We start from the raw sequence: 18,585 nt of genomic DNA, 5'->3' as shown, positions 1-18,585 counted from the left end.
ACAAAAAAAAGTACATTTCTAAAACATTTCTAGCCTGTCTATCTATGGGTAACAGGGTTGACGTGTTATGCTCGACCCATTCAGTTTTCCACCACAAAACACCAGAATATTGCCAAAAAGAATAGAACCAGCTTTTACACTATGATTTGACTATTACATATTTAAAAAGGAATAGTATCCCCATATTAAAATGAGAGTTCAGTTCACGTAACAGGGTTGACCTTAAAATGAAGGGCAGATGTAAATGAATCACTAATCACATGAAATAAATAATAACCTTCAGAAATGACTTTGTCAAAGCAACAAAATAACTAGGGCTTTACTATTATGGTGAAACTTGGAGACATTTTTGGATTGTGTTGAAATCTTCCTAGAAGTGACACGGGGTTGACAGAGGGACATGTTAAAATGCAGAATTTTAGCAAGCCTTTATTCATATTAAAAGTTTATTACATTCTCCATGTGGTCTATATTAAAGGGCACTTCATTTAATATAACAGGAATTTTAAATTATACATAAAATATCAAAGGGATGCAAAAGACACTCATTTCGTGGAATGATCCAACTACTAGTTCTTGTCATATTATAAACCTTTTTATAACAAACAGCATATGAATTTAGACTCAGAATGGCATTTCATTTTTTTTTTTGTATAGACAATGTATATATATTTTTTCATCACACAAATACAAATACATTGAGAGATTTTTTTCCTGATAAATTATATGCTATTTCATGGTCATGATTTACATTTACATTTTAGTCATTTAGCAGACGCTCTTATCCAGAGCGACTTACAGTTAGTGAATACATGTTTTTTTTTTATACTGGCCCCCCGTGGGAATCGAACCCGCAACCCTGGCGTTGCAAACGCCATGCTCTATCAACTGAGCTACATCCCTGCCGGCCATTCCCTCCCCTACCCTGGACGACGCTGGGCCAATTGTGCGCCGCCCATGAGTCTCCTGGTCGCGGCCGGCTGCGACAGAGCCTGGATTCGAACCAGGATCTCTAGTGACACAGTTAGCACTGCGATGCATTGCCTTAGACCACTGCGCCACTCAGGAGTGCAATTTTATGATATTATTTTATGTTACCATTAAGGAAACACAAGAATCGTTCCCCTATCTTTTTGGCGTCTCTATTTATTTTTCTCCTGCCTCTTTGCTAACATGATTTCATACAATGTTTTTAGCAACGTATTCATCCACTCCGTGAACACTGGCTCATTAAAGCTTTTCCAATGTTTCAGGACCAGCCTTAACACTGACACAATACCTCAACATCATATTTTAAATTCTGTCTGGTTAATCCCTCTTATTTCAGACATGTCTCTCGACCGACACAGTCTTGCTGATCTAGGTACACTACATCGAATCCAAGGTTGTGAAGACAAATCTACAACAGTGTTGCCTTTTGGCATAATGGCACCACCTAGTGTTGACACACAGCTTTTTATTAGCATATTCTGCATCGCCATTACATCATTATATTTTAACATTTAAGTCATTTAGCAGACGCTCTTATCCAGAGCGACTTACAATATCACACACTTAAGACTTTTCCCCCATTTCTTTAAATGAGTATAAACCCCTTCTCTTACCCATTTTCCCCAAATTATTGACTGCTTCCCCACACAAATACCAAGATTATACCATACAGAAGCATTTATTTGCCTATGTGGAGACCCTTTGGTCCTTTTATGTATTGACAGCCACACTGCCCTAGAAAGGAATAGAATTGGATTGATACCCTGAATATCTGTTTTATTGGCTCTTTTTGGGGATAAATACGTAACGTCCAAAAGGAGCCTTTACAATGTAACTCATCTCTCCTCAGCCTCCTCTCTCCTCCAGTGCTCTATATCTCTCCTCAGCCTCCTCTCTCCTCCAGTGCTCTATATCTCTCCTCAGCCTCCTCTCTCCTCCAGTGCTCTATATCTCTCCACAGCCTCCTCTCTCCTCCAGTGCTCTATATCTCTCCTCAGCCTCCTCTCTCCTCCAGTGCTATATATCTCTCCTCAGCCTCCTCTCTCCTCCAGTGCTCTATATCTCTCCTCAGCCTCCTCTCTCCTCCAGTGCTCTATATCTCTCCACAGCCTCCTCTCTCCTCCAGTGCTCTATATCTCTCCTCAGCCTCCTCTCTCCTCCAGTGCTCTATATCTCTCCTCAGCCTTCTCTCTCCTCCAGTGCTCTATATCTCTCCTCAGCCTCCTCTCTCCTCCAGTGCTCTATATCTCTCCTCAGCCTCCTCTCTCCTCCAGTCCTCTATATCTCTCCTCAGCCTCCTCTCTCCTCCAGTCCTCTATATCTCCCCTCAGCCTCCTCTCTCCTCCAGGGCTCTATCTCTTCTCAGCCTCCTCTCTCTTCCAGTGCTCCATATCTCTCCTCAGCCTCCTCTCTCCTTCAGTGCTCTATATCTCTCCTCAGCCTCCTCTCTCCTCCAGTGCTCTATATCTCTCCTCAGCCTCCTCTCTCCTCCAGTGCTCTATATCTCTCCTCAGCCTCCTCTCTCCTCCAGTGCTCTATATCTCTCCTCAGCCTCCTCTCTCCTCCAGTGCTCTATATCTCTCCTCAGCCTCCTCTCTCCTCCAGTGCTCTATATCTCTCCGCAGCCTCCTCTCTCCTCCAGGGCTCTATCTCTCCTCAGCCTCCTCTCTCTTCCAGTGCTCCATATCTCTCCTCAGCCTCCTCTCTCCTCCAGTGCTCTATATCTCTCCGCAGCCTCCTCTCTCCTCCAGGGCTCTATATCTCTCCTCAGCCTCCTCTCTCTTCCAGTGCTCCATATCTCTCATCAGCCTCCTCTCTCCTCCAGTGCTCTATATCTCTCCTCAGCCTCCTCTCTCCTCCAGTGCTCTATATCTTTCCTCAGCCTCCTCTCTCCTCCAGAGCTCTCCATCTCTCCTCAGCCTCCTCTCTCCTCCAGTGCTCTATATCTCTCCTCAGCCTCCTCTCTCCTCCAGTGCTCTATATCTCTCCTCAGCGTCCTCTCTCCTCCAGTGCTCTATATCTCTCCTCAGCCTCCTCTCTCCTCCAGTGCTCTATATCTCTCCTCAGCCTCCTCTCTCCTCCAGTGCTCTATATCTCTCCTCAGCCTCCTCTCTCCTCCAGTGCTCTATATCTCTCCTCAGCCTCCTCTCTCCTCCAGTGCTCTATATCTCTCCTCAGCGTCCTCTCTCTCTCTCTCTCTCTCCTCCAGTGCTTAGCCATTCTGGACAGCTCTAAAGCAACATTGTACAGTTCCACATCTGGGAATCCTAACCCTCCTCTTTCTTTAGGGGTATGCATTTTCTCCATACTGTTGCATGGTCTTTTCCCTTCCCATATAAAGTATTTAATAATACCATTATAATGCTTAAAAATGTATGATGGAATGCAAATCGGTAGCATCATTGAAATATAAATGAACTGAGGAACAACCATAATTTCTATTTAATACGTTTTTCCCCATAAACTAAGATTTAACAACTTCCACTTGTCCATGTTTTATTTTTGTGAGGACTGGAAGCATATTGTTATCCACTATCTTATCGAACTCTGACGTCAATAGAATCCCCAATACACGTCCCCCCCACATTCTGAAATTGCATTTTTGTTCCCCCCCAGTTATATCAATGGAATGTGATACAAAACGAGGCAACGGTGTGTTTAGGACCATACAGACGCCCCCGAGCAGTCGGGCAGGCTGTTTGGAGTGTTTATCTGACTGGATTAATATATATATATACAGTGGGGAGAACAAGTATTTGATACACTGCTGATTTTGCAGGTTTTCCTACTTACAAAGCATGTAGAGGTCTGTAATTTTTATCATAGGTACACTTCAACTGGGAGAGACGGAATCTAAAACAAAAATCCAGAAAATCACATTGTATAATTTTTAAGTAATTAATTTGCATTTTATTGCATGACATAAGTATTTGATCACCTACCAACCAGTAAGAATTCCGGCTCTCACAGACCTGTTAGTTTTTCTTTAAGAAGCCCTCCTGTTCTCCACTCATTACCTGTATTAACGGCACCTGTTTGAACTCGTTAACTGTATAAAAGACACCTGTCCACACACTCAATCAAACAGACTCCAACCTCTCCACAATGGCCAAGACCAGAGAGCTGTGTAAGGACATCAGGGATGAAATTGTAGACCTGCACAAGGCTGGGATGGGCTACAGGACAATAGGCAAGCAGCTTGGTGAGAAGGCAACAACTGTTGGCACAATTATTAGAAAATTGAAGAAGTTCAAGATGACGGTCAATCACCCTCGGTCTGGGGCTCCATGCAAGATCTCAACTCGTGGGGCATCAATGATCATGAGGAAGGTGATGGATCAGCCCAGAACTACACGGCAGGACCTGGTCAATGACCTGAAGAGAGCTGGGACCACAGTCTCAAAGAAAACCATTAGTAACACACTACGCCGTCATGGATTAAAATCCTGCAGCGCACGCAAGGTCCCCCTGCTCAAGCCAGCGCATGTCCAGGCCCGTCTGAAGTTTGCCAATGACCATCTGGATGATCCAGAGGAGGAATGGGAGAAGGTCATGTGGTCTGATGAGACAAAAATAGAGCTTTTTGGTCTAAACTCCACTCGCCGTGTTTGGAGGAAGAAGAAGGATTAGTACAACCCCAAGAACACCATCCCATCCGTGAAGCATGGAGGTGGAAACATCATTATTTGGGGATGCTTTTCTGCAAAGGGGACAGGACGACTGCACCGTATTGAGGGGAGGATGGATGGGGCCATGTATCGCGAGATCTTGGCCAACAACCTCCTTCCCTCAGTAAGAGCATTGAAGATGGGTCGTGGCTGGGTCTTCTCTGGCAAATGCCAAATGTCCTGCACGGTGTTGGGCTGTAAGCACAACCCCCACCTGTGGATGTCAGGCCCTCATACCACCCTCATGGAGTCTGTTTCTGACCGTTTGAGCAGACACATGCACATTTGTGGCCTGCTGGAGGTCATTTTGCAGGGCTCTGTCAGTGCTCCTCCTGCTCCTCCTTGCACAAAGGCGGAGGTAGCAGTCCTGCTGCTGGGTTGTTGCCCTCCTACGGCCTCCTCCACGTCTCCTGATGTACTGGCCTGTCTCCTGGTAGCGCCTCCATGCTCTGGACACTACGCTGACAGACACAGCAAACCTTCTTGCCACAGCTCGCATTGATGTGCCATCCTGGATGAGCTGCACTACCTGAGCCACTTGTGTGGGTTGTAGACTCCGTCTCATGCTACCACTAGAGTGAAAGCACCGCCAGCATTCAAAAGTGACCAAAACATCAGCCAGGAAGCATAGGAACTGAGAAGTGGTCTGTGGTCACTGCAAAACCAGTCCTTTATTGGGGGTGTCTTGCTAATTGCCTATAATTTCCACCTGTTGTCTATATCATTTGCACAACAGCATGTGACATTTATTGTCAATCAGTGTTGCTTCCTAAGTGGACAGTTTGATTTCACAGAAGTGTGATTGACTTGGAGTTACATTGTGTTGTTTAAGTGTTCCCTTTATTTTTTGGAGCAGTGTATATATATATATATATATATATACAGGACCAGTCAAAAGGGTTTTTCTTTATTTTTACTATTTTCTACATTGTAGACTAATAGTGAAGACATGAAAAACTATGAAATAACACATCTTCATGAGGTAGTCACCTGGAATGCATTTCAATTAACAGGTGTGCCTTGTTAAAAGTTAATTTGTGGAGTTTATTTCCTTCTTAATGCGTTTGAGCCAATCAGTTGTGTTGTGACAAGGTAGGGGTGGTATACAGAAGATAGCACTATTTGGTAAAAGACCAAGTCCATGTTATGGTAAGAACAGCTCAAATAAGCAAAGAGAAATGACAGTCCATCATTACTTTAAGACATGAAGGTCAGTCAATCTGAAAAATTTGAAGAACTTTGAAAGTTTCTTCAAGTGCAGTCGCAAACTGAGAGAGATATAGACTGCATTGTTGGTTAAGGGCTTTTAAGTAAGCATTTCACTGTAATGTCTACACCTGTTGTATTCGGCGCATGTGGCAAATAAAATCTGATTTGATTTGATTTGAAACACCATCAAGCGCTTTGATGAAACTGGCTCTCATGAGGACCGCCACAGGAAAGGAAGACCCAGAGTTACCTCTGCTGCAGAGGATAAGTTCATTAGAGTTACCAGCCTCAGAAATTGCAGCCCAAATAAATGCTTCACAGAGTTCAAGTAACAGACACATCTCAACATCAACTGTTCAGAGGGGACTGCGTGAATCAGGCCTTCATGGTCGAATTGCTGCAAAGAAACCACTAGTAAAGGACACCAATAAGAAGAAGAGACTTGCTTGGGCCAAGAAACACGAGCAATGGACATTAGATGGGTGGAAATCTGTCCTTTGGTCTGGAGTCCAAATTGAAGATTTTTGGTTCCAACCGCCGTGTCTTCGTGAGATGCAGGTGAAGCTGGTTGAGAGAATGCCTAGAGTGTGCAAAGCTGTAATCAAGGTAAATGGTGGCTATTTGAAGAATCTAAAAAATATATTTTATAGGTGGGTCTGTTCTATAAATACAGTATCTACTCTCTTTGTTTTAAGATAGGATAAGCATTTCCTTCTTTTCACAGGATTATGTGATCCGTGAATATTCAAAGAGATAATGTTCAGAACCTTATTAGACATCACTAAAAACTGTAAAATGAGGATCGCTCCATACATTCACTGTGATGTGACACAAGAAAGAAATAGGATGTAAAAACCAAAACAATTGAACAAACCATATTATTAGCTTTCTGCATCATTTTTGGACAAAAAGTTTCTGATTTATGCAATGTTACGAAGATGGAAAAATACTGTCCTTGAAATATTCTTGATATGTTCGTCAAAAGAGAGATCAGGGTCCAGAGTAACGCAGAGGTCCTTCACTGTTTTTTTTTTAGACGACTGCACAACCATCAAGATTAATTGTCAGATCCAACAGAAAATCTCTTTGTTTCTTGGGACCTAGAACTAGCATCTCTAAAAGTAAAAAATGTGCCGCCATCCACTTCCTTTATGTCTGAAACACATGCTTCCAGGGTAGGCAATTTTGGGGCTTCACCATGTTTCATCGAAATGTAGAGCTGTGTGTCGTCCGCCTAGCAATGAAAGTTAACATTGTGTTTCCAAATGACATCACCAAGAGGTAAAATATATAGTGAAAACAATGCTGGTCCTAAAACGGAACCTTGAGGAACACCGAAACGTACAATTGATTTGTCAGAGGACAAACCATCCACAGAGACAAATTGATATCTTTCCGACAGATAAGATCTAAACCAGGCAAGAACTTGTCCGTGTAGACCAATCTCTCCAAAATAATGTGGTGATTGATGGTGTCAAAAGAGCACTAAGGTCTAGGAGCACGAGGACAGATGCAGAGCCTTGGACTGACGCCATTAAAAGGTAATTTACCACCTTCACGAGTGCGGTCTCAGTGCTATGATGGGGTCTAAAACCAGACTGAAGCGTTTTGTATACATTTTCTGTCTTCAGGAAGGCAGTGAGTTGCTGCACAACAGCTTTTTCTAAAAATGTTGAGAGGAATGGGAGATTCGATATACATTTTTTGTTTAAAATAATATGCACTGTTGGTTAAGGGCTGTAAGTAAGCATTTCACTGTAATGTCTGCACCTGTTGTATTCGGCGCATGTGACCAATAAAATTTGATTTGATTTTGATTTGATTTGATATAGGCTGATAGTTTTTTACATTTTCTGGGTCATGGTTTGGCTTTTTCAAGAGAGGCTTTATTACTGCCACTTTTAGTGAGTTTGGTACACATCCAGTGGATAGGGAGCCATTTATTATGTTCAACATAGGAGGGCCAAGCACAGGAAATAGTTATTTCAGTAGTTTAGTTGGAATAGGGTCCAGTATGCAGCTTGAAGATTTAGAGGCCATGACTATTTTCATGAATGTGTCAAGAGATATAGGATTAAGAAACTTGAGTGTCTCCATTGATCCTAGGTCCTGGCAGTTTTGTGCAGACTCAGGACAGCTGAGCTTTGGAGAAATACACAGATTCAAAGAGAAGTCCGTAGTTTGCTTTCTAATGATCATGATCTTTTCGTTGAAGAAGTTCATTAATTAATCACTGCTGAAGTGAAAGGCATCCTCTCTTGGGGAATGTTGCTTTTTAGTTAGCTTTGCGACAGTATCAAATAGACATTTTGGATTGTTCTTATTCTCCTCTATTAGGTTGGAAAAATAGGATGATCGAGCAGCAGTGAGGGCTCTTCGATATTGCTCTGTACTTTCTTTCCAAGCTAGTAGGAAGACTTCCAGTTTGGTGGAGTGCCATTTCCATTCCAATTTTCTGGAGGCTTACTTCAGGGCTCTGGTATTTTCTGTATACCAGGGAGCTAATTTCTTGTGACAAATGTGTTTTGTTTTTAGGGGTGCGACTGCATCTAGGGTATTACGCAAGGTTAAATTTAGATCCTCAGTTAGGTCATTAACTGATTTTTGTACTCCGACGTCCTTGAGTAGGTGGAGGGAGTCTGGAAGGGCATCTAGGAATCTTTGGGTTGTCCAAGAATTTATAGCACAGCTTTTGATGGTCCTTGGTTGGGGTCTGAGCAGATTATTTGTTGCGATTGCAAACGTAATAAGATGGTGGTCCGATAGTCCAGGGATATGAGGAAATCATTTAGATCCACAATATTTATTCCACGGGACAAAACTAGATCCAAGGTATGACTGTGGCAATGAGTAGGTCCGGAGACATGTTGGACAAAACCCACTGAGTCGATGATGGCTCCGAAAACCTTTTGGAATGGGTCTGTAGACTTTTCAATGTGAATAATAAAGTCACCAAAAATTAGAATATTATCTGCCATGACTACAAGGCCCGATAGGAATTCAGGGAACTCAGTGAGGAACTCTGTATACGGCCCAGGAGGCCTGTAAACAGTAGCTATAAAAAGTGATTGAGTAGGCTGCATAGATTTCATGACTAGAAGCTCAAAAGATGAAAACGCAGTCATTTTTGGGGGGGTAAATGTTAGCAACACCTCCGCCTTTGCGGGATGCACGGGGGATATGGTCACTAGTGTAACCAGGAGGAGAGGCCTCATTTAACACAATAAATTAATCAGGCTTAAGCCATGTTTCAGTCAGGCCAATCACATCCAGATTATGATCAGTGATTAGTTCATTGACCATAACTGCCTTGTTAGTGAGGGATCTAACATTAAGTAGCCCTATTTTGAGAAGTGCGATATCACAATCTCTTTCAATAATGACAGGAATGGAGGTCTTTATTCCAGTGAGATTTCTAAGGCAAACACCACCATGTTTAGTTTTGCTCAACCTAAATCGAGGCACAGACACGTTCTCAATGGGGATAGCTGAGCTGACTAAACTGACTGTGCTAGTGGCAGAATCCACTAAACTGGCAGGCTGGCTAAAAGCCAGCCTCTACACTCCATTTCTCAATAAATCACTTTTAGACATTGTCAATTAAAATACAATTTTAAAAAGCTAGCGACTTACTCAATTTATTGATAAATTACAACATTTCTATAGCATTTCCAAAAACAAACAGACAAAAAATTACCTCAACTATTGTTGTCAGTGGGGGGCGCTCAACCCCACCCGCTCGAGTCGCCGGCCGGGCAAAGCCCCTGCCTCTGGCCCAAAGGGATTTGCCTAGGACAGGAAAGACCAGGCCCGGCTGGACGCCCAGCCTGTAGCCTACAGCGGACATGGGAGTATTTCTTAGACCCCTCCCTCAGAATGGCATTTCTGTTTAATTTGAAAGACTATGAATCTGGTTTGTATAGAAGCACCATGTAAGTCGTCTGTAACTTTCCACATCAGCAGATGCCAGCAGATAGCAGTTGTCATACTTAACTCTTATAGAACTCTTATTGTAGCCTACTCTCTGGTTTCTATTTCTGGATGTATTGGTCTCCGGCAACAACACAAAAGCAGCGCTGATATCTTTATGCAGTTCAGAACCATATGGCGCTGATATCTTTATGCAGTTCAGAACCATATGGCGCTGATATCTTTATGCAGTTCAGATCCATATGGCGCTGATATCTTTATGCAGTTCAGAACCATATGGCGCTGATATCTTTATGCAGTTCGGAACCTAATAGCGCTGATATCGTTATGCAGTTCAGAACCATATGGCGCTGATATCGTTATGCAGTTCAGAACCATATGGCGCTGATATCTTTATGCAGTTCAGAACTATATGGCGCTGATATCTTTATGCAATTCGGAACCAATGGCGCTGATATCTTTATGCAGTTCAGAACCATATGGCGCAGATATCTATATGATGTTCAGAACCATATGCTGCTGATATCTTTATGCAGTTCAGAACCATATGGTGCTGTAAGCTGTGTAGGTGCTAAAATAGCAGCATGGTATGACAAACTTGACCTGGCGTTTTGGGGCGCTGTTCCAGCTAATGACATTGATCTCTCTTTTAATGACGCGTTAGAGGCCTACAGTATGGGCCATTAATCACAACCAATGTACACCTAAATTAAAAAATCGAAATATGCTTTCATTTAAATTTTAGTCATTTAGCAGACGCTCTTATCCAGAGCGACTTAAAGTTAGTGAGTAAATAGATTACATTTTAATACTGGCCCCCCGTGGGAATCGAACCCACAACCCTGGCGTTGCAAACCTCATGCTCTACCAACTGAACTACCTCCCTGCCGGCCATTCCCTCCACTACCCTGGACGACGCTGGGCCAATTGTGCGCCGCCGCATGGGTCTCCCGGTCACGGCCGGCTACTACAGAGCCTGGAATCGAACCAGGATCTCTAGTGGCACAGCTAGCACTGCGATGCAGTGCCGTAGACCACTGCGCCACTCGGGAGATGTGATTTGCTTTATGGAAAATGTCACGATTTTTTCGTTATTTCTCTCATTTTATTTGCTTTAAAATAGGTCAACTAAGAGGCACACTTTTGAATAGAGGTCAATATCATAGTTGTATTTACAGATAAAGCTATTCATCATAAAACCATTTCGGCTCTTCATAAAGTATGTCAAAAGAAACCAACAAGTTATTTTCAACGTGCATGTCGTTTATTTTCTATGCTCTTGCGACTGGACAGCAAGATCTCTCCAGCCAGTCCCAGCCGAGAAAGGGAGGGAATGGGCTTTTAGTGGTACTGCCTGCCCAGAGCGGACACAACCACGGACAAGAACTTCCTTACACTCCGGAGTGAAGTCGTTGCCCATCTTCCCACCACGGTCAGAACATCAGCTAACAGCTAGAGGACAGACCAAATATATAGGAGAAAACAGATTAGATCTTTTACATTTTTGACTAAATGTCTGACTTCAAGCTAAAGGCCACTTGATCTATTGCCTATAGACTACATAAAATGAACGAAGGTTACAGGCATGACCCGTAGGCCTAGGTTTATGCTATGACAATTATACAAATGCTGCCTAAATCTATTTCTGAGCAGCCCAGACTTTGGAACAAATTACAAACAACTATTCATTGAATATTGGCTTTATGTTCAAAACCTACTTTGAAGTTGTCGGGATCAACGTGCAGTTTCTCGGAGTGCAGAACGCTCAGCTCAGTGTAGGTGTTCTTGATGTCGTCCATGTTCTTCAGAGCTCTGTCCAGACGGTGCAGCACAGTGATTCCGTGCTTAGCGATCAGAGCGTTGTTAATGATGGCGTCTGCGTTGTACAGGTTGCCGAAGGCCCGGAAGTACCTCTGGGTCCAGGGGTAAACGATCAGACACCTGTCATGTGGAAAATAAAGTCATAGGTCTGCTTTAAACTCTCTGAAACCTGCTCAAATCAAAGAATCGTGTTGTATTTGAACGATAATCCCAAAGACACCTGACGGAAAACCGAGACTATTCTTCGTGACTACTGCATTCCGGTAATATAAAACTCCTAAATAATTGTTTTATGGAATTAAACTGAATAGTTATTCTCTTGAGTGGCGCAGTGGTCTAAGGCACTGCATCGCAGTGCTAACTGTGCCACTAGAGATCCTGGATCGAATCCAGGCTCTGTCGCAGCCGGCCGCGACCTGGAGACTCATGGGCGGCGCACAATTGGCCCAGCGTCGTCCAGGGTAGGGGAGGGAATGGCCGGCAGGGATGTAGCTCAGTTGATAGAGCATGGCGTTTGCAACGCCAGGGTTGTGGGTTCGATTCCCACGGGGGGCCAGTATATAAAAAAAAATGTATTCACTAACTGTAAGTCGTTCTGGATAAGAGCGTCTGCTAAATGACTAAAATGTAAACTTGCAGGAGGATGGGATAGCAAAGCATTTACCTTTCCAGGGATTCGGCGCCCACTCGATCGTAGTCGAGGTTAGAGAAGATATCAGTGATGGCAGCGCGCTCTTCATTTGTTCACTCCACCATTTTGACTGTTTGCTCGGTTTCTTGAGTTGCACAGAAAACGATCTGAGCCTAACTGCATCTCCAACGGTTTATAAACAGAATACACTACAGCCAGATGTAGGGAGACGCGTCTGATTGAATGACTGTGGAGGTGTACGTGCCTGTCACGGAACAGATGTGGATTTGCACTTGGATTTGCACTTGGATCTCTGCTTAGTTTAGATAAAAGTTAGGGCGTTTTATGTGTTTTCAAACTCATTTCATGTTTCTTTTTATAGCCCTCGTAAATATTTTCAACAATTCTGTAGCCTACATAAGGAACTAAAATGTCAATAGCCCATGTTCTATGGACATGCTGTTCCGAGGTTGCTGCATATTCGTTTTAATTTATTTGGAAAAGCACATAGAAACATAAACATTTAATTAATTAATTTCCATTCAATTACCAAATAATTTAGTCTCTTTTTCATACAGTTTATACAAAAAAAAAAAAATTCTCAGTGTTTATCTGTAACTTATAGTACGCTATTACCTCCTCTCAAAGTTAGCCTTTCTTTCATTCTTAATACATTGTGGATTCATTATATTAATAATTCATTTAATAATCATATGTAATAAATAAATAAAGTATGTTATTTAAAGAATTGTTGTAAATAGTTTAATACAATGTATTAATCCTTGTGTTATGTTCAAAAAGGCTATATGGTTTATGTTCTGGGTCGATATGACCCATACAAAGAGCCAAAGTACAATAAGTACAGTAAGTACAGTAAATAGGCTACAGTAAATAGACTACAGTAAACAATAAGTACAACATTTTGCTATAGGAATACATCAAAAGCAGACAAGCTTTTATTTAATTCGTTGCCTTCTATTGTAAGGCAGCCAATGTGATAAATCGAAAATATTACATACAAAAAACATGTTAGGATCATAGGCCTAATATTCAAAGAAAATATTTTTTTGCTTGAAATTGTTATGTATTATTTGTATTTAAATAATTGTTTTATTATTTGAATCATGTGTAATAAAACAAAATATGAATCTAAAAGTTTCCTGTCATGTGAAATACATCAGCCTAGGGTAAATAGATCTTAATATTTCAGAAATACACTTTATTGCGATAATTTTCATTATTTTTCATTAATTTATCTTAGTGTATTTGTTCGTTTCTTAATTGTTGAATTGACTCCATTACATTTTCATATGAGTTTAATTCGTTTCGTTTGCTTGGAATTAAGGCCTAGTGGATGAGGTATAAATGTTCCTTATAAATTATAATGTAAAACGCTTTGAGCATTGGAAAAGCATCCAACCCCATGCACTAATAATATAATTTTCGTTATTATTAATATTGATTAAAAGTAATTTATTATATTAAAAGTAATATTGTAATTTAGTAGTCATCATCACCTTTTTGATATTTTGTTTGTTTATTTTTAATGACAGTAGTTGTCTTTGCTTTAGAGTTTTTAATCAAATGTGTTTCATCTCTAACGGTCGACTAGCTCAGACTCTTATTACCGCTATCTACCTCACAAGCAGTCCTTATTTTTGACGAGAGTACCAAGAAACACTATAGAAACTATAGATTTAATTGATTGCACTTTTTATTTCTCAATGAAGAAGACCATTTATTTCCACACTGAGGACCACAGCATGTGTGAGTGCTGGCGTGTTGGTGCTTATTGGTCCTTTAGCGGTACTTCTCGGGCAGAGCCAGGGCCAGGAGGGCCAAGAACTTGTCCACGGCAACATGAATCTGAGGGGTGAACTCCTCGGCGAACAGCATGGACAAGACCACCAGGATGCAGTGGGACAGGATCTGACGAGGGACAAACAGAGCAAAGTGTCAGTACTTTCATTATTCTGAGTAAAGCTCAATGGCGCCTTATGCAAACGATTAGAATAGGTATAGGTTAATACTACATTGCCCATACGCCTATAGCGCATTATGGGTGCATTGGATATAGTTCGTGATAATTACCTTGAAGTTGACGGGGTCAACGGTTTCAACCTGGGGGACAATAATAGTAAGAATTCAGAGAATAATAATATGCCATTTAGCAGACGCTTTTATCCAAAGCGACTTACAGTCATGCGTGCATACATTTTTGTGTATGGGTGGTCCCGGAGATCGAACCCACTACCTTGGCGTTACAAGCGCCGTGCTCTACCAGCAGTTTTGCTGTGAACCCCTAATAACAAATTCTAGGTTTTTCGTTTTAATAAACTGTTATTTAATAGGGAATCATATTACTGCAAAACATTTGTTTTTATAAATTGTACAAAAATAATGGGGGTAGCAATTCATCGGGGCATGGATTCTACAAGGTGTCGGAAGCGTTCCAAACGGACGCTGGCCCATTTTGACTCCAATGCTTCCCACAGTTGTGTCAAGTTGGCTGGATGTCCTTTGGGTGGTGGCCCATTCTTGATTCACATAGAAAACTGTTGAGCATGAAAAACCCAGCAGTGTTGTAGTTCTTGACACAAACCGGTGAGCCTGGGGCCTGTTACCTACTACCATACCCGTTCAAAGGCACTTAAATATTTTGTCTTGCCCATTCACCCTCTGAATGGCACACATAAACAATCCACGTCTCAATTGTCTCAAGGCTTAAAAATCCTTCTTTAACCTGTCTCCTCCCCTTCATCTATACTGATTTAAGTGGATTTAACAGGTGACATCAATAAGGGATCAAATCTTTCACCTGGATTCACCTGGTCAGTCTATGTCATGGAAAGAGCAGGTGTTCTTAATGTTTTGTGCACTCAGTGTATGTACTGAATAGATAAACAAAAATGATTACAAAATATTTGTAATAACTTAAAAGCTCAATTTCTTGTCATTGGTGTTTTCACTTCAAAGAAATTGCAGTTTTGAAAACATACAACCTTGTGAAGTACGTCCTGTGGCAAATGGCTCATTGGAGGAGCTGGATTAATGGAAGAACATGATGAGTCTGCACACTCTTTTAATATATTACTAATTTAAATATATTTTGGGTAATTTCATGTGTCTAAGTCCAATGTCATTGGTGTTCGTCATTCTTACGCAAAGGAAAATATAATTATGAACAAAACAATTAATGAAATCACACAATTCAAAGAAGTTTGTATGGTTGATGAACTCTGGTTTGAGTGACTGTGGCCTTTTTCTGTTCAGATTTTAAGCTGGTGTTACTGCTCCACACTTGTATTACTGCTCTAGCTAGTAACACCAGTGACAATCAGTAACAGCACTTTCCTTTTTTGTCTACGTAAGTTATTATCAAAGTTCCTATAAATATGCTATCAACACAAATAAGCATGAAGTATTGTTACAGTATCTTAACCAAATCCTTTTGTGTTACTTTTGTCAGGTGTGGCCAACTTAAGTGCAGCAGAGAAGCAGAAGCTATACAACAACCCTTTTTTATTTCAGTTGAGTGCTGGGAGAGAAAGTGTAACATATTAATTGGTTGAAGTTGCTTTGAATAATAATGTGTCAAGTCATTGTTGTTACATTATGTGCGGTGTAACAGCACAGGTTATTGGTGTTTTCTATGTTATGTTTTTTTTTTACCAACCTTATTACAACATTGAAAGTAAACATATTAAGGAGAGAATTATTACATTTTGATGTAACTTTTTATTTCTCAATGAAGAAGACAATTTATTTCCACACTGAGGACCACAGCATGTGTGAGTGCTGGCGTGTTGGTGCTGATTGGTACTTTAGCGGTACTTCTCGGACAGAGCCAGGGCCAGGAGGGCCAAGAACTTGTCCACGGCAACATGAATCTGAGGGGTGAACTCCTCGGCGAACAGCATGGACAAGACCACCAGGATGCAGTGGGACAGGATCTGACGAGGGACAAACAGAGCTAAGAGTCAGTACTTTGATTATCCTGAAAAAGTGCAATGGCGCCTTCTGCAAACGCTTAGTATAGGCATAGGCTACTACTACATTGCCCATACGCCTATAGCGCATTATGGGAACATTGGCTATAGTTGTGGTGATAATTACTTTGAAGTTGACGGGGTCAACTCTAAGCATGAAGGCGTGCAGCTCGCTCAGGGTCAGGAGACCACCGGCTAGGTCATCGATCTTGCTCACGGCCTCGTACACGCCACCCATGACGGTGATGACATATGAATGTGTGTCACGTGTTTTACAGCCAGCAACAGTATACAATTCAGCCGGGTCAACTCTGTAGGCTTTTAGACAATGTGCATCCATTCACCAACTTGTTCATGTTGGCTAATGTATTATTTATAATGTGTAGATCTAACATCTATATATGAAATAACCATTGAAACCTTTAAAGTTGTCTTATTATATTAGCCATGCTTAAAGTGCAATTCGTCTAGGCATATATATATACGCACGCAATTACGCACGCATAAAATAAACAAACATAATCAACAAACAGATGCTTCTATACTTCTTTTATTTTTTTCATTGAGGAGTGAAACACGTCTCCTCTGTCAGGTATGGAGGACTGACTCTAGTGGTACTGCTTGCCCAGAGCAGAAACCACCACAGACAAGAACTTCTGGAAGGATGCCTGATACTCGGGGGTGAAGGTGGTGCCCATCTTAGCGGCGATGACGATGGTCAGACAGTCAGACAGCAGCTGTAAAAGTGAACAAACCAAAACAGAAGTGAGACGTTTAGAATGTCTTTGGGGGTAGCTTGATCGAGTGGTGTAATTACAAAGTATTGTATACCTTGCACGCACAAAATAAAGTACACTTCAATGTTCTTTTGTATTTTACCTTGAAGTTGTCGGGATCCACGTGCAGTTTCTCGGAGTGCAGAACGCTCAGCTCCGCGTAGGTGTTCTTTATGTCGTCCATGTTATTCAGAGCTCTCTCCAGACCGCGCAGCACCGTGGTACCGTGCTTAGCGATCAGAGGGTTGTTCATGATGGCCTCTGCGTTGTACAGGTTGCCGAAGGCCCCGAAGTACCTCTGGGTCCAGGGGTACACGATCAGACACCTGAGGGGAGCGGAGAGAACAGTGTGAGGCTGAACAACAAGATAAAATGATGAAGATGATGAAGATTAAGGGGACTAACACTCCAAATTAAATTAAAGCTAAGCTTATTGTCTTACCTTGACAGGCACTTTTGGCCAACTTCGTCATAGTCTAGCTTGGAGAAGATGTCGGAGATGGCTGCGCGCTCTTCATCTGTCCACTCAACCATGTTTGCTCTTGATGATTTAGCTAAGGTTCTAGTGAGAATCGGAATCATGAACACATTTGTAAAACATCTTTCTTTTTATGGTATTTGTGCACTCCGCCCCCAAGACGAGAAAGTGCATTATGATTGGTTGGAGATAACCCAAGACGAAAAAGTTAATGTGATTGGTTGGATATAGGTCATGTTTTAGATCATAAAGATCTTTGAATGTACTTCTACTTACTATATGTGGTTTTCCGTGAAACAGCAGAAACCGTTGACCACAAATAGATTCTGAAGTGTCCATAAGGAGTAGCCTATTTAGTAACATACACTGCACTACATATGTATTTGGACAGTGAAGCTAGACATTTTAATGTGGCTCTACATTCCAGCATTTTGGATTTAAGATATCATGTTTCATATGAGGCAACAGTAGAATGACACCTTTCATTTGAGGGTATTTTCATACATATATGTTTAACCGAAATGAAGGCATATAGTCCCCCAACCCCCCCCCAAATTCACTTAAAGAGCATAGTCAAACTTTTTGTATTTTGTCCCATATTCCTTGCACGCAACGATTACATCAAACGTTAGACACTACAAACTCGTTGGATGCATTTGCAGTTTGTTTTGGTTGTGTTTTGGATTATGTTTTGCCCAATAGAAACTGAATGGTGAAAGATGACTGGAGTAATTGTATTTCGAAGTGAGTACATGAGATGTTTCTGAACACTTCTAAATTAATACTGATAATGAAATTATTAGGAAAAATCATGAATGAATCATGAATAATGACGAGTGAGATGCCATGCAGAGGCTGCAACAAGACATGCTAACCTCTCACTATTACCAATAACAGGGGAGGTTAGTATTTTTAGCGGGTATGAGATTTTTGCCCCTTTAACCCTCTCACTCATCATTATTCATGATTAATTCATGATTATCCATAATATTGGTAGCATCCACATGAATGTAGAATTGTTCAGAAACATCTATTTTTACTTACAATAAAAGGCACTTCAAAATGACACAATACATTATTCACCATTCAGGTC

The 18,585-nt window shown here is 41.5% G+C and overlaps 2 protein-coding genes and 1 pseudogene across 2 annotated transcripts; all 3 read right to left on the bottom strand.

The window, feature by feature from the left end:
- Positions 1-11,065: 11,065 nt before the first annotated feature.
- Positions 11,066-12,374, bottom strand: LOC121576950 (annotated as a pseudogene).
- Positions 12,375-15,967: 3,593 nt separating this feature from the next.
- Positions 15,968-16,483, bottom strand: LOC121584489 (hemoglobin subunit alpha-2-like). Its single transcript, XM_041900384.2, has 2 exons — positions 16,366-16,483; positions 15,968-16,202 (listed from the first exon to the last, which is right to left on the bottom strand). Exons 1-2 carry the CDS (start codon positions 16,474-16,476, stop codon positions 16,074-16,076), a joined length of 240 nt encoding a protein of 79 aa, XP_041756318.2. The 5' UTR covers positions 16,477-16,483; the 3' UTR covers positions 15,968-16,073.
- A 289-nt stretch (positions 16,484-16,772) lies between these two features.
- LOC121584479 (hemoglobin subunit beta-2-like) lies at positions 16,773-17,595 on the bottom strand. Its single transcript, XM_045222714.1, has 3 exons — positions 17,457-17,595; positions 17,118-17,340; positions 16,773-16,975 (listed from the first exon to the last, which is right to left on the bottom strand). The coding sequence occupies exons 1-3, from the start codon at positions 17,546-17,548 to the stop codon at positions 16,847-16,849; spliced, it is 444 nt and encodes a 147-aa protein (XP_045078649.1). The 5' UTR covers positions 17,549-17,595; the 3' UTR covers positions 16,773-16,846.
- Positions 17,596-18,585: the final 990 nt, after the last annotated feature.

The sequence above is a fragment of the Coregonus clupeaformis genome, chromosome 1, assembly GCF_020615455.1.
Source record: "Coregonus clupeaformis isolate EN_2021a chromosome 1, ASM2061545v1, whole genome shotgun sequence".
In the NCBI taxonomy this organism is placed as follows: domain Eukaryota; kingdom Metazoa; phylum Chordata; class Actinopteri; order Salmoniformes; family Salmonidae; genus Coregonus; species Coregonus clupeaformis.
Note: the sequence above shows the minus strand (reverse complement) of the source record. Positions and strands in the feature narration are given on the sequence as shown.

Bases quoted from the DNA above. Each gene is read 5' to 3' on its own strand.
- LOC121584479 (XM_045222714.1), bottom strand. From the start codon at position 17,548: ATGGTTGAGTGGACAGATGAAGAGCGCGCAGCCATCTCCGACATCTTC. The intron at 17,341-17,456 runs GTAAGACAATAA...CGCTCCCCTCAG, and splicing joins GGCCAAAAGTGCCTGTCAAG to GTGTCTGATCGTGTACCCCT. The intron at 16,976-17,117 runs GTAAAATACAAA...TCACTTTTACAG, and splicing joins TGGATCCCGACAACTTCAAG to CTGCTGTCTGACTGTCTGAC.
- LOC121584489 (XM_041900384.2), bottom strand. From the start codon at position 16,476: ATGGGTGGCGTGTACGAGGCCGTGAGCAAGATCGATGACCTAGCCGGT. The intron at 16,203-16,365 runs GTAATTATCACC...GTCCCTCGTCAG, and splicing joins TTGACCCCGTCAACTTCAAA to ATCCTGTCCCACTGCATCCT.